Genomic DNA, 16,697 nt, shown 5'->3' with positions numbered 1-16,697 from the left:
TCAAGAACTTGGCAATTGAGTAGGTGGATGAAGCAATAGGACTCACTATAGGCCTTAGAGGAACATGTTTGTACACCTTTGGCAATCCATAAGTGTTGGTGTTAGCACAGCTGAATTGAACAGACTTTCCTGAATGCTCTGTTCAATGGAGGACTTCTTTATCAACCATGTAACAGTTCTAAGAACTTTGTTGTGGTGTCTTTACTCAGTTTTCTATATGTTTGCAGATCTAATTAGTTGTTAATCTTACTTCTATAATTGATCAGATTCAAAACAGCCACTGCATTTCCCTTGTCAGTGGGGGCAATAATAACACGACTGTCCTTATTCGGGCATTTTATGGTATTCCTTTCACCCACAATTAAATTACTTTTAGGTGAGTTTGCACAAGACAATACTCTTACTGCATCTGTACAGATTTCTTAGGCTGTAACTGTGTCCACACTACAAATGCATGCTTTTGCACTGGCTATTATTTCTCATGCAGGCACCACTTGTGGGCTAATGGCAAAATTTCCACCCTTGGCAGACACAGATCTCTTATCATCTGATAACGAATGTCTGCATAAATTGATAACCAGGCAGGGAAGCATCTAAATGGTGGATCATCTGATTGGGTTGCAAATTACCAAACTTCTTTTGTCTATTAAACATTGTAAAAATAACTTTCATAATAGTATCGTGCAATAGTTGTCAATTCTATCCCAGTCACCACTGCACAATTTAGTGTTGATAGTAATATCGAGTGACATTAACTTTCAGTATGTGCTTGCCAGGTCCCAGCGGGTCTGTTGAATCTGCTCTCGTAGTAAAGCCTCTTCCATCTGTTTGAAGAAGAAAGAAGATGGTAGCTTGGGCCACACGGTTTACCAAAAACTGACATACACAGACCATTACCTACACAGGGATTCGAACTACCACCCACAACAAAAGTGAGGCATCCTAAAAATGTTTGTGTATAGAACAAGGAAAATCTGTGAACCAGAGTTGCTCGATGCGGAATTAAAACATCTCACCGATGCATTGCTCAAGAATGGTTGGTTGTTCTCTGAGGTCAGAAGAGAAATCATAGCTATGCTCAAGCAGTGGTGAAATCTAATGTTTTCCTGCCTTTCATTAAGGGCATTTCTGACCGCATAAGGAAAACTCCTGAAAAAGCGGAACATCACGGTAATCTACAGATGAAGATACAGGATCACCTAAAATCGGCCAAGGATACTTACCAACTGCTGGAAAAAGTGGGAATTTATAGGATTCCATGTAGTTGTGAGAAGGTGTATGTGGGCAGTACAAAAGGAATGGTCAAAAGTTGACTAGAAGAGCATGAGGGGAGACTGACAGATCATCCAGGAGACCACCACATTCATTTTGATAGGACTCAAGTTCTGGCAGCCACAAGAAGATACCACGGGAGGTTATACAGGGAGCACATAGAGATTGTAAAACACCCCAGGAATATCAATAAGAAGGACGAGGGTGTGAAAATTAATGACGTCTGGATTCTGGTGCTGAAGATGATGTCCACTCTGAGGTGATAGTAACAATGGGTGATGGGAGTTGACAATGGCCAATTGTGCTCGCGTATTCAAAATATACGATGTCACGCCATTGCGCAAAAGCAAAATGTTGCTGCAGTCAGTAGTGAGCCATGGTGTGACTTTGACATTCAGTGAAGTTACGATCTCCTATGAAAATGTCCTCCCCAGGTGGGCATGAAACATTGGGTTTTACTGTGAAATCTATTCGACCACTGCGTAATAGCCTGGAATATTTTATTAACTTTGACATTTCCAACCATGAAACTACATTTTACAAAGCAACAAAGCTTATCACCTATTAGTAATGTTTACCATAAAAATTATATTTGTTTTTAATTATTTGTGTATCTAATTTAGAAAATAGTTGGTGTATTGAGTCATTAGGATGCCTATCACTAAAATACAACTTTTAACCTATTATTTTGTATGCTATGAGGTTCTTTCTGTTAAATTTAGAAGTGTGATTCTAACTTTGTTATAATACATAGCTTACATTACAGAATACTCATCTAGTAAATTAGGTGCCCAAATGACCCACAATCATATTTCAAGTATCTGTACTTGTATTTAATATTTTTGTAAAACAAACTTGTCTTTCTTCACTTGATTTCTATGGCAGTTTCTTCCTAGCCTTTTTATGATAGGCAGTTTCCTTGCTACCTAATAATTTTGCAGGGAGTCTAGTGATCTGCACATTACTATACTTCACTCAATCTTTCCAACACAAGTAATTTTATTTAATCTAGTTGTTTCATATTCAAAAAATGTTCGTGTTGAGTGTTTGAGGTTTGTGGCTTTGATATAACAACAATTGAAGAGATCAGAATGATTCAAGGCTAAGCCTAATTCTCTGTAAGAATTAGATTTCAGTATGTATAGACTTAGAATAGCTGTTTGCATCTACTGCTGAAGTGGTTTATTGATTTTTCAACAGATGGTACAGTAATGTAAGCATTTTTTAAATTGTTGAAAACATATTAATTTATAGATATTTTCCAAATTTTTATTTCGCTCTCCTGTAAAATTTACTTCTTGTGGTTTAGGCTTGAATCACTCTGACTGCTAAAATTGTGGAAATGGTTTTGTCTCTGTTGGGAAATAGTTTTATCACTTTTGATATATTGCTATCATGTGTGCATAGCAGTTTTCTCTTCAGTGACAGTTGCAGTGGCTTATTTGGTATCTTAAATATTGTAGTTACTGCTTTCCATATTTATTTTCCTTATTGGTTTGATTTAAAGTATAGCAAACAAAACTACACATTGTGGTGCAGGCATACATCTTTGTGGGGAAAGTATTCTTGTGCGCCATTTTACTAACCATTTCTTGCCCCTAAAAAGAAGCATTAATCTTTACTAAACAGCCCTGTAATATAACATTTCATACCACGCAGGGTGCTTAGGAAATGTAATGTTTTCTGTTTTTAATTGCTGCAGTTGATTGTACTGCATGTGCTCCATTCTGTAAAACAATAGTCTACAAAAATACTCTTCATATTCATTAGTTACTAAAATCAGTAGTATGACTTAGTGGCTGCTCAGTGCACTGCTGTTGCTGCATATGACAGAAAATTAAAGGCTGTAGTGTGACTTTGAAGTGCGGTTTTTGTTGTTTTGCAGGAACCAGAATACATAGAAGTGAAGAGCGAACCACTCGAGGCAGAGGAAGTTACTGGTGACAGAGCCACACATTGTTTCTGGTGAACGTTTTCCCCAAGCTTCACCACCAGCTCACTTGATATTTCTGGCACGAATGTGACAACAACAGCAGGCTGCAAGAGTCTGGAAATTCACTGGTTTCTATAAAGTAAGGGGGAGGGGGAGGGGGGCACAACCCAGAAAGTTGTATGTCAAATGTGATGATGTGTACAATCTCGAAAGACATTCAGGAGAATGCAAGGTGAAACTGGAGAGAGATTACCTTAATCGGTAGATGCAGTGCAAAACTTCTTTTCCTTAAGCAGTTGATGCATTTACAGGTATATATGATTATCATTACTCCTCTTATGTGTCTTTTTTATTTTTTGTTCTTTGCTCGCGGAAACTTTCCCACCTTTCTGTTTAACATTTACAGATGCCATAATACCTCAGTGAACAGTGTCTGGCAAGATGACTGTGTATTTATTTATCAGGCCTACCTCTCCAAGTTTTTAAAAAAAACAATGCAAGAAACACATTTTGCTACTTTCTTTTATTTCTCTTCATAATTTATAGACTTCTACACTTGTTCAAACCAATTCAGGAAACACTTTCTGCCAATATTTTGTTGCTACCTTAAAGGACTCTACAGCTTCTAGAGGTAAAAAATCAAGTGAATCTGGCCAGCAACTAATTATTTCAATGCAGTTCGATGCGAATTATTCGATCTTCATTGAAATTGTGAATAATCTACCAGGAATAAATGTTTTTCACAGCTGACTGACCCTGCGAAATCATATGCGCTGCAGTCTTGGATACACCTAAAGACAGCTGTGTCTTACAGTCCCATGCCAGTGCTCTGAACCGTGTTGCGTACCTTACTAATGTACTTTTGAACAGTTAATTTAGATGAGCTTAACAAAATACATTGTTGACAATAGCACAACCCTGATGAAATTTTATGAACCAGTTGTAAAAAACCTCTTTTTAGAAGATGATAGATTACAAAAAGTTTATTAAAATGATTCAAAAAATAAAATGTCATCGAACAGAAATCTTCACTCACAATTTCCATGTTTTCCCAAGATTGTTTCTTTGCATGCTCACTGAAATCAGTTAGGCCAGTTCATTAGCTACAATTATTTTAGCAATAATAAATTACAAATTTTAAAACAGTAACACTCTAGTTGTTATATGTAAAAAAAATATGAACCCTGTTATATTGAAGGGAGGGAAGATTGGTATGTATGTAAGGAAAGGTAATCTTTTTGCAGCAAAAAAATCTCACATTTCGTAACTTAATAATGCATGTATAAAGCCTTTGATAACTGTGCCAGGGGTTGGTAAATGTTTTCCTGGAAAAATACTACTGGTGCAGTCATTTATATATTAAGCTACCAGTAGGAAAGAAAAAGGAGCTTTCATGCTAATTTATTAGGTTACATTTAGCTGGAGTAAGCAGAAATAGCATCAAAGTAGTTCTGCAGTAAAAACAGTGTAGATATTAAGTTTCTAATAGTCTCTCTCTCTCTCTCTCTCTCTCTCTCTCTCTCAATGAATACCTCTACCTTGACTTGTGCCACACCCGCAATTATTACTGTCTACGAAGGGATCTATAATGTGTGTATGAATAATTAAAATTGGCCACGTGTGTGGATTGGTGAATATTGGAATTATGTCGTGTGGCTCTTCCGTTGTGTGCTGATGTTAGTATCGGTTTCTGTTACGAATGAAGGGAGTGAACGTGATAGATCACAAGTATGGGAAACTAGTTACATTGCTTGTTCATAATTTACTATGCTTCATAAATGAAGTTAGTTGATATTTCGTTTCACTTGCAACAACTTAAGCCAAGCTATTAGGTCCCGCCCTGACGACCATCTCGGAAATTGTGACACAGGTGGTAAAAAAGGTCCAAATATTTATGACGTGGATAATAAGAATGAGAAATTCTCATTTGCTAAACTGTACTATTACCTGAATGGCCCTGCCAACAATAAGTTGCCAACAGGGGAAGAGTGGCGGACACCGTAAGTACACTTTTGCCATAACAGGCTCTCGCTGCTAGTGTATTGTCACACAGTTACTTCCCTGCCGGCATAAGTTCTGGCACGATTTAGATGGCTGTAAACAACTGTGAAATGAGCCTTTCACGTAATTGTTTCATTGGCCTAAGAGAAAAGTAACTTCTGCGAACGGATCACACCACCTTGGGCAGCCGCCTGACCCAGTAAGTGATAAATGGTGGCACAAAAGTATCTGTTTAGCTGATGTTGGACATGAAAAAATGCTTCACCCTCTACCATGCTGTATGTTTCAGACATCCACGGTCTGGAGAACTCGCACAGCGTGACAGCAACACCACACTAATGTACAGCACTCTGGCACACAGCTCCAGTCAGAACTGCTGTAGCTAAACAGGAAGTTACTCTGGCTACTTCTTTTATGATCTAGTTAGTAGCCCACCATGGTTGCCATATTAATTCAGATCACTCCAGCGAAGGTATGCACATGCATTGCTCTTAGGGTATTGCTATATTCCAGTTCTTGAATTTTTACTTCTTTGAACCACATTTATTTCTGTTGTTGTTGTGGTCTTCAGTCCTGAGACTGGTTTGATGCAGCTCTCCATGCTACTCTATCCTGTGCAAGCTTCTTCATCTTCCAGTACCTACTGCAACCTACATCCTTCTGAATCTGCTTAGTGTATTCATCTCTTGGTCTCCCCCTACGATTTTTACCCTCCACGCTGCCCTCCAATACTAAATTGGTGATCCCTTGATGCCTCAGAACATGTCCTACCAACCGATCCCTTCTTCTGGTCAAGTTGTGCCACAAACTTCTCTTCTCCCCAATCCTATTCAATACTTCCTCATTAGTTATGTGTTCTACCCATCTAATCTTCAGCATTCTTCTGTAGCACCACATTTCGAAAGCTTCTATTCTCTTCTTGTCCAGACTATTTACTGTCCATGTTTCACTTCCATACATGGCTACACTCCATACGAATACTTTCAGAAATGACTTCCTGACACTTAAATCTATACTCAGAAACGCTTTCCTTGCCATTGCCAGTCTACATTTTATATCCTCTCTACTTCGACCATCATCAGTTATTTTGCTCCCCAAATAGCAAAACTCCTTTACTACTTTAAGTGCCTCATTTCTTAATCTAATACCCTCAACATCACCCAACTTAATTCGACTACATTCCATTATCCTTGTTTTGCTTTTGTTGATGTTCATCTTATATCCTCCCTTCAAGACACCATCCATTCCGTTCAACTGCTCTTCCAAGTCCTTTGCTGTCTCTGACAGAATTACAATGTCATCGGCAAACCTCAAAGTTTTTATTACTTCCCCATGGATTTTAATACTTACTCCGAATTTTTCTTTTGTTTCCTTTACTGCTTGCTCAATATACAGATTGAATAACATCAGGGAGAGGCTACAACCCTGTCTTACTCCCTTCCCAACCACTGCTTCCCTTTCATGTCCCTCAACTCTTATAACTGCCATCTGGTTTCTGTACAAATTGTAAATAGCCTTTCGCTCCCTGTATTTTACCCCTGCCACCTTTAGAATTTGAAAGAGAGTATTCCAGTCAACATTGTCTAAAGCTTTCTCTAAGTCTAGAAGTGCTAGAAACGTAGGTTTGCCTTTCCTTAATCTTTCTTCTAAGATAAGTCGTAAGGTCAGTATTGCCTCACGTGTTCCAGTATTTCTACGGAATCCAAACTGATCTTCCCCGAGGTCGGCTTCTACTAGTTTTTCCATTCGTCTGTAAAGAACTCGTGTTAGTATTTTGCAGCTGTGGCTTATTAAACTGATTGTTCGGTAATTTTCACATCTGTCAACACCTGCTTTCTTTGGAATAAATACATTAAAGATTTGGCTGTTGAGCACTCAACTGTACATTTCACCACCACATATTACCATACTCCTTTAACACATGACTTTCTGCTCCAGCATAAGAATCCATCTGTATGCGACCCCTCGCTCTCTCTCTCTCTCTCTCTCTCTCTCTCTCTCTCTCTCTCTCTCTCTCTCACACACACACACACACACACACACACAGAGAGAGAGAGAGAGAGAGAGAGAGAGAGAGAGAGAGAGAGAGAGAGAGAGAGATTTTAATAATTGTCCTGACTGCCCTGAAGGAGTCAGTGGACATGTCCCCCCCACGTTATATTGTAAAATAATAAAGTCAGAAACTGCTTATTTACTTCATACAGTCACACGCAGCTTCTTGAAACAAATACTGTGGGTGAGCCTGTCCTGTATATGTGATCTGGGATTGGTGACATATTGCCAGTTTAGCTTTGGTCACTGTTGTGGCTTTTTACAGTTATATTTGCTGTAATGTCTGTTTCTAAAGAGAGTTGACATCAGTGCGTAGGAAATAAGTTATATCATCTTGTTTGGTGTTCCCTACCTTGGTCTGGCATTACGAAATATAAAAGGCCATTGCCCTGAAAGCTACACTAAAAAAAGATAGCAGAGATAGAAAAGCGTGAAAGAGTGTTACTTGAAGATTTCTGAAATTAGTGAAGAAGGAAGTAATATTGTGTGAAACCTGCGACATAAGGCTCTGTCCACCTTGTTATTCTCAGATACACTAGCGCTATGTACCTGGATTTTCAATTCTACTTGTCTGCTCAATAAATCAGTTATTGTATACATGCCATTTTCTTCCTTTTCATGTATAGTTCACCTAGTTTTTGTTTCTAGTTCTCTGTGTGAGATAATGAACCTGCAGCATTCAGTGTCCTCCCGGTGATGAGTTCATATGTTGTACTGAGATGTATCTATTGCCATCCTAGATTTTTTTTTTTTTTTTGTTTCCAAATTTTGCCATATAAATGCATCAGTAAGGATGGAACAGAATATATTATGTGCTTTCCCAATTATTTTGTGAATGTGAACTGGCCTGGCCCGTTCAGCTGCGCCCCGTGGAGTAAACTTTTTTAATCAGGGCTTTCTGTACATTTTGTGTAATAATGTGTGTGTGTTTTGTAAGTTGTCAAGTCTCTACTGTAAATATTAGCCAGCAGATTTTAGTGTCTCACTAGCTAATCATATATTTTATGTGATCAATCAGCCACCTGCAACTATCCCTGTATCTTCTTACAGGCAAATGGTACTCACAACAAAAGTAATTTACGTACTAAGAAAATAACATAAAATTTATGCCTGATATAAATATTCAGATATTGTGTGTCGGTTTTATTTTACTGTGCACATGGAGAGGCATACTGAGGGATGATGCAAGTCTTCAGCAAAGGTTGGTGGCCATAGGAAGTTAATGGTGCATCTGAGCAGGTATTTGCTTCTCATTAAGTGTTCCACACATGCACAGACTTCCCAAGAAAATGTTATAACAATACAGCTATCCAAACATTGTACCTTAACCACACTGCTTTTTTTGTTATTTATTTATTTATTTACACGCCAAGTTCCGTAGGACCAAATTGACGAGCAAATCTCAGAGGTCATGGAATGTGTCAGTACATGAAATGACAACATAAAAGTAATAACAGAAAAAATAAAAAGTTTGAGCCCAAAAGTGAATCCATAAGTTTAAGTAAATGCAATCAACAATACAACAAGAATCGGCTTAATTTTTAAAGGAACTCAGCGACAGAATAGGAGTGACCCATGAGGAAACTCTTCAGTTTCGATTTGAAAGTGTGTGGATTACTGCTAGGATTTTCGAATTTGAGTGGTAGCTTATTGGAAAGGGATGCAGCAGTATACTGTACACCTTTCTGCAGAAGAGTTACAGGGAGTATGATCTGGCCAATGTCAAAATACCCAGGCTCTTGAACAGGGGTCGACAAAAGGTTTGTGAACCTACACCACTTATTGCCTGAACCACCCGTTTCGGAGCCAGAAATATCCTTTTAGAATGGAAAGAGTTATCCCAGCACAGTATACCATACTACATAAGCAACTGAAAATAAGCAAAGCAAACTAATTTTCATGTCAAATAATCACTCACTTCAGATACCATTCGAATAATAAAAATGGCAGCATGAAGTCTTTGAAGATCCTGAATGTGGGTTTTCTACGACAGTTTACTATCTGAACACCTAGAAATTTGAACTGTTCAGTTTCACTAATCATATGCCCATTCTGTGAAATTAAAACATTGGGTTTTGTTTAAATGTATGTTAGAAACTGTAAAAACTGAGTCTTACTGTGATTTAGCATTAGTTTTTCTTCAAGCCATGAACTGCACTATTTGAAACTGAGCCAATGTTGCACATCCTTTACTACCAAGCTAATGTCATCAGCAAACAGAAATATTTTAGAGTTACCCATAATACTAGATGGCATATCATTTACATAAATAAGGAACAGGTGTGGCCCCAACACTGCTCCATCCTAAAAATGTCAACGAACGAGCTAGTCAGCTCTACACATATAAAAGATTTATATACCCTTGACTTACTGCCATTTAGAAATATTGACGAAGGTGTTACAAGTTCTAGACTGACTTGGGCCCTGAAACAACGAAATGTAGCTGTTCTCAGACACCAACACTCCACACCTGCGCCCTCCATCCTGGGGCCAGTCTTCATCTCCGCTGAAAAATCTTTACACCTTCAGGGAGGTAGAAAAAGGGGATATGAACTGAAAACCTAAATGATCACATCATTTACACTGGCATTAAAGAGCCAAACATTAAGTATAGAGGCCAAAGCTGCCAATTCTCTGAGCAAGTCAGGGACTGCACCAGGATATACATATATATATAAATCAAAGAATGGTTTTTAATTAATTTATTTGGTTTTGGCTTTACAGTTGAAGTATTTCAATAACTTAAATAACACGCTTCAGCATTACATGAATTACATGAGGTGTAACAACATTTATTTACGTGCTTCACTTTTGCTAAAACAGGCTGCTACAACCTTTTAATTAATTTTGGTCCAGCCTTACTTAATTCATATAAATGATTTGAACTGTCAAGAAGTAAAACTGATGAGTTCAATTTTGATATACTTCATTTTAATTTTGTTCAGTACCTGTAAAGTCCCCATATACTAAACCAATTATGAATAACCTTACTGTAACAAGTGTCTCATTTCACATACTGTAGATTTCAGTATATCCATTGTGTATGACAAACTGCAACCGATTTAAATTGGCGTTTACCTGGTAACAAATATGCAACTGAAGAAAAAATTACACATTTGAAAACGGCTTTTCAGTTAACGACAGTTTTGAGTTAATTAACTGCATTAAAGATCTAATAGTGCCAGGCACAGCAAAGTTTGCTTCCAAAGACATAGTAAACCTCTACACCAATATCCCCTGGACAGATACTCACACAATAATACAAATAGCTAAGCAGTGCAGAAATTCATGAACTCATTATGTTGCTGGAATTGGACATCTCACATAACTATTTTTCATTTAATGGCAAGTTTTAGATGCAAAACAATGGTCTGGTGATGGGCAGCAGCCGTGCTGACATATTTATACATAATCTGGAAGAAGACTACTACTTAACGCACCCACAATTTACTGACAAAATTATGTACTATAAAAGATATGTGGATGACACAATAATACTTTTCAATGGTCCAAAAGAAAAAATAAATAACCTAGCACGTGAAATGAATAAAATGCACCCAAATATTAAATTCACAGTTGAACACCAGATCAATGAAGGAATTAACTTCCTTAACATGACTATCTCCACTCACAATAACAAGCATACCTTCCAAATATACAGAAAACCCACTACCAGTGATGTTACCATTAAAAATACCTCATGCCACCCGAACAAACATAAAACTGCTTTCTTCACGTCATCTGTGAACTGTATGCTCTGCACCCCTATCCGTAAAGAAGATGCATGTAAATGAAAGAACATGCTTAACTCTATAGCCCAAAATAATGGCTATAATGCTTCTTTGATAAACACCCTAGTTGAAAAGAATCCAAAGTAAACTCAAGCTATCACCATTACAAACTAAGAAACAAACGCCAAAATCGGTGTATCTTCCATTCCTGGTAAAAGTGTCATATAAACTTGCAAATCTTTTCAGACTGCACAACAAAAGTATCCTTCCACACTGAAAAACGACAAAATAAAATTGTTCACAGTAACAAATCCACTGGAGATTGGCATATACAAACTCACATGCTACTGTATTTCCTTCTTCATAAGGCCAAAGCGGGAGAAATTTTGCAACCTGCTACAAACATCATATGGATGCCCTTCAACTCAAAAACTTAAGTAAGTCCAGTTTTGCATCACATGTCGCTTATCATGAACACTCGGTTGATGATATCAACGACAGTCTTTCGGTGCTACACATTGCTGAGAAAGGAAGAGAGATGGACCTCCTTGAACAGTTAGAAATTTTCATCCATAAACTAAAACCATCCCAAAACCTCCTGAATCAACAGACAGTCAACACAAAACCTTTTCTCCCAGGATATCCTGGCACCAGAACAATAAAAATGACAATAATTCATCTTCCTACATCAATCTTGTTCTAGGCGTTTAACGACTATTGTATTCTGTAACTTAAATAAGTTTCTAATTATGTATTAAATATTCATCTCTTGCTGTTTACCTTTTGTATGCAGCTAGAAACATTTACTGAAATGTAAAATCTGTACTAGTAAAATTTGCACCATAATACAATGCATCTCATGCCAAAGACTATTATGTAGTATCTGTCAAATCCATATTTGTAAAAACATCAAATGTTTACATCCTGTGAGCCTGTGTAAAACCAAGTGTAGCTACATACTGTTTATTTGTGTACATAGCTTAATAATGCATGTTATAACAAGCAATCGGATGTGAATACCGGAAGGCAGTGTACTGTAAGTACCTATAACATAAAATAACTTTCAGATTCGTAAACGTTTCATTGCCGATTACTAAATTTCCGACATTTCTGCGAACAGCACCAGCACTGCATCTAGCTACACTTGGTCCACAACAATGTTCCTGTAACACCTCCATCTGAAGATGAGGCTCGAAAATATGTTCAAGGTTGAATAAATCTTTAAAAAAGTGACTGGTTGCATATTTATTACCAGATAAATGCCAATACTTCAGTCTTTGCTATTGTAGTGTATCATTTTACAAGTTATACAGATGTAATAAACTGATATTAAAAATTTCTGTTAATAGTGGCAACAGAATTGGAAAATCACATTTATGGCAGAGAAATCTCTTAAATATATATATATATAAACATCCAGTCTTATATAATTCAACAATCTGCATTTAATTTGCATTTCAGTTAAAAATTTGTGCTTACCAAATGTGCCACATCATGGAAATGACACAAATGGTGATGACATCTCGCAGAAGTACGTATGTGAGCAAGCACTAATGAGTTACGCATATCACAAGAAATGTTACACAAAATGACAATTTAAGTTGTAAAGCAAACCTGCATGTGATTCAAGGCAATACAAGCTTGTATCAAACACACACACTTGACACAGGAATAAAATATTACAATAAACTTCCAGAAAAATGACATTAAATATAAAATCATTTGCTAGCACAGTTACTGAATGTTTTAAGCCACTAAACAGAAGAAATTTTTTATGAACACTATGTTTAAATCTAAAATCCAAATTCATATATGTTGCAGTGCATATGGTTCTGTAAGCAAAATAAATAAATTAAATGCATAAAAACTAATTAGAAATTTAATTTAACCAGCTTTTACTACATCTTTCACTGTCCTGTTAGAGAGTTTCATGAATACATACTGAAGTTGATGCTCTGTAGATTCAAATACGTATGCATAGCAGGAACCTTTTTTTAATAGCATTAACACATCCAATTTACACTGCATTGAAAGTGAAAGAAAAAAAAATATGAAGTCCACATTGTTATTCACATATCTGCAGAAATACGTAAAGGGGTTACATTTTGCTTAAAAGTATTAGAACTTCAATATTTCTCTTATTGTCAATTGTATGGTGGCAATTTATCACTTCCACTCACAAATGGCAGTCAACAGATTTCAACAAAAAGCTAAAGACAATATATTGAATGTAAAATGTCATCACTTTTTTTTTTCTAACACAAATATTCTATTTCCCATATTAATATAACATAATTTTATTGAGTATGCATGTGAATTTAGTGGTAGTGAAATGGCACAGCAGGGGGTGGGCACGACAAGAGTGAATCTGAATGTAATGTAAAACATGCTGCCTCATATGGAACATGGCAAAATTTGAACTCAATGTTGTATCTGGTCAAGAATGTGCTAAAAGCCAAGTTAAAAAAATGTGTATGTAGCTTGATACCAGGTTAATGTATATAAATAAACAAAACAAGTAGCCTTGTTTGTTTTTACATACCTTGAATTCAAAATTTAAGTACAGTTTTCCACAAGAAAATTATTCCTTTGTCTATAAGTGACATTACTTTGACATCATCTCCTCCATCTTTGTTCCTCATTGTTCCCATAACAGCTGAGTCACAAGATCCCTCTCAGCATATTGAAATGGAATTCAACAAATCTGTCCAGCCTCACATTTGTGATCTGCCATTTGGCAACACTGGCAAATTATGCAGTGCAGCACACAGTAAATGAAACCTCAAGTACACGCTCAAAAATTGCATAATTGTTTTTCTCCACAATTTGAGTAGGTATGTACTCACCTCATCACTGAGCACATGGCTGGTATACCACCTTGTAGACATATTCAGGCAATTCCAGAGCATAATCATGACAACATGTAGACTGTATCCTCCCCACTATTTCAGTAAATGAGAAATCTTAAAATACTGAAATTGGTGATCTCATGCAGTAAATATGAGTGATGAAGTTTTCACTAAACTGGTCTCCAGGTATTGACATAGCAGGTTCCTCAAGTTTGCAGTAAACAACAAGCTGAATGAGGTGATGTCACAACTTTTTATTGTATGTGACATTTACTTAATCCAAAAGTTAGGAGCGATATGAACCAGAAAGTAGTGCAAGGTAATACTGTAGGTCCAAAGTATGGATCTATGCTGTATACATCACTGTGTGTCTTAGTTATTTCTTTTGGTCTAACAAGGGGACAGAATATCTGGTCTAGATACTGGGGAGGAGGCAAAAAGTTAAGTTCCATGGCTGGTAGAGCCCCTAAAGCATGAAATACTAAGTGCAGCTTTTGCAACTTCAATGCACACGTACGCAAAGAAAAGACAAAAAAATAAAACATAAAATTAAAAAAATGTTGGAGAATATCCAGCACATACGAGAACACAAACAGTCTAACACTCACGGTTCATCCCCACAGAACAACACATCTGCGCATATCTCGTCTGCCCAAACAAAACATAGTGTGTGGAAAGAAGATTGAACAGCTGACTCAAGTCTCGTGTGCCAGATTTGTTGCAGTCTGGTGTTTCTTGTCAGTGGGCACAGATAAGTTTAAAATGGCAGGTACACGCCACTGCTCTAAGGAGTTGATTGTTGAACTTATTGATATGTATTGGAGATGCACAAGCTAATGGAAAATCACAAGTTTCAGCTTTGCAAATGGATCTGAGATTTCTTCTCGTAAAGGTAACAGTACTTAGTAACCGATGGAAAATCATTCAGTAAAACAGAAGTGATATCTCGAAGTGTTTTAGGTGCTCTACTGGTGCTTCTCTACATGAACAATTTAGTACATAATCGGAACAGCATTCTTGATTGATTGGAAATGATGCTGCCATTTAACATCTAGTGGAGTCATCTGAAGAGCAAAACCAATTGCAAGATGACTTCAAAACAATATCTGAATGGTGCGAAAAGTGGCAATTGTCTCTCAATGAGACCAAGTGTGAGGTCATCCAAATGAGTACAAAAAGAAACCATTAAATTTCGATTACATGATAAATCATACAAATTTAAAGACTGTCATTTCGACTAAATGTCTTGGAATTACAATTATGAACAACTTAAATTGTAATGATCACATACATAATGTTGTGGGGAAGGCAAACCAAAGACTACAGTTATTGGCAGAACATTCAGAAGATGCAACAGGTCTACTGAAGAGCACTGTGCTTGTTCATCCTCTGCTAGAATACTGTTGTGCTGTGTGAGGCCCTTACCAGATACAACTGACAGAGGACATTGAAGAAGGGCAGCTCGTTGTATATTATCGAAAAAGTTGGAAAACTTCCCTCAGGTGTTGCAGCTCGGATGGTAGGCTGCCTTTGTCGCAGACAGCAAGCGCCCTATGTATCAGGGTGGTCAGTACTGTTTGTCTCTGTGCGGGATGGTGCAGCTTGTTGCATAAAGGTCTAGATCTGTGATGTTACTGGAAAAGAACTGGACGCTGCCAAAATCGCAGTCTCCAAAAAACGACTGAATTTCGCCCCCGTTCCCAGAACGATCCCGAAACGAGACATTATCAGTGACGTGGAAGAAGCAGTACGAGGGCTTCCAAACGAGGGAGCAGAGGAAGTCAGACGGGAAACTTGCAGAATAATCGACAGATCTCGATTGCCTAAAAATAACATATCTGCGGAAGAACGAGCAGCTCTCCGGTCCCTTAGAGATGACCCTGATGTAACGATCCTACCAGCGGACAAAGGGAATGCGACAGTGCTGTTAAGTATTGCCGAGTACCGGCAGAAAATAAATCTTCTGCTACAAGACGAGGCCTACAAGAGGCTGAAGAAGGATCCAACCCCGATGATGAGTAGAAAGACGATAGCTCTGCTGAAGAAATCGGACTTACTAGAGCAACTGAAGAAGCGACTGTACCTCAGAGCTCCAGCGATACCACGCATCTACAGACTCCCCAAGATCCATAAGGAAGGGGTACCTCCGAGACCGATTGTGGACTCCATCAACTCTCACAGTTACGAACTTGCTAAATACCTAGCAACACTGCTCGAACCCCTTGTGGGACACTGCAGCCACCATGAGAGAAACTCAGCCAGAATTCGTAAAAATACTCAGGGACATGCGGCTACAAAGGGAGGACTTACTCTTGAGCTTCGACGTGACATCGCTTTTCATGAAAGTGCCTCTTCAAGACTTCTTGGCACTTTTAACCCAGCATTTTGAACCACAAACAGTCAGCCTCTTTGAACACACACTAACAACCACCTACTTTCAGTGCAATGGGGAATTCTTTGAGGAGATCGACGATGTGGCGATGGGCTCCCCATTGGCTCCTGCAACCTCTATATGGAACATTTCGAGGAGGTGGCCCTTCAAACTGCCAGAAGAAACCGAAGCACTTTTTCCGCGCTGTCAACGACACTTTTGTCGTGTGGGGACATGGCAAACAGGCGCTAGATGAGTTTCTTGAACAGCTCAACAGCATCCATCTGAACATAACATTTACAATGGAAATGGAGGAAAATGGATGCCTCCCCTGCCTTGATATTTTAATTAAGAGGAAGGCAGATGGATCACTAGGCCATGCAGTACATAGGAAGAAGACACAGACCAATCTATACATTCATGCAACAAGCTGCCACCATCCAGCACAAAGACAAACAGTACTGACCACCCTTGTCTGTGACAAAGAC

At 37.9% G+C, this 16,697-nt stretch overlaps 1 protein-coding gene across 3 annotated transcripts in view; it reads left to right on the top strand.

Moving 5' to 3' along the window:
* The window catches only part of LOC126426767 (THAP domain-containing protein 5-like), an 89,770-nt gene extending 77,040 nt beyond the window's left edge, over positions 1-12,730 (top strand). The window contains exons 9-10 of one of the 3 annotated variants that reach the window (XR_007576414.1): positions 3,158-3,516; positions 12,451-12,730. Coding sequence is in view for 1 of the 3 variants with exons in the window: in XM_050088754.1 (XP_049944711.1) it covers positions 3,158-3,241 (84 nt within the window). In the remaining 2 variants the exon portion in view is untranslated. Of the gene's footprint in view, positions 1-3,157; positions 4,299-12,450 lie in introns of those variants that run through there. The other 2 variants (XR_007576413.1, XM_050088754.1) reach the window with 2 other exon arrangements.
* Positions 12,731-16,697: the final 3,967 nt, after the last annotated feature.

Source organism: Schistocerca serialis, chromosome 11 (genome assembly GCF_023864345.2).
Source record: "Schistocerca serialis cubense isolate TAMUIC-IGC-003099 chromosome 11, iqSchSeri2.2, whole genome shotgun sequence".
In the NCBI taxonomy this organism is placed as follows: Eukaryota; Metazoa; Arthropoda; class Insecta; order Orthoptera; family Acrididae; genus Schistocerca; species Schistocerca serialis.
Note: the sequence above shows the minus strand (reverse complement) of the source record. Positions and strands in the feature narration are given on the sequence as shown.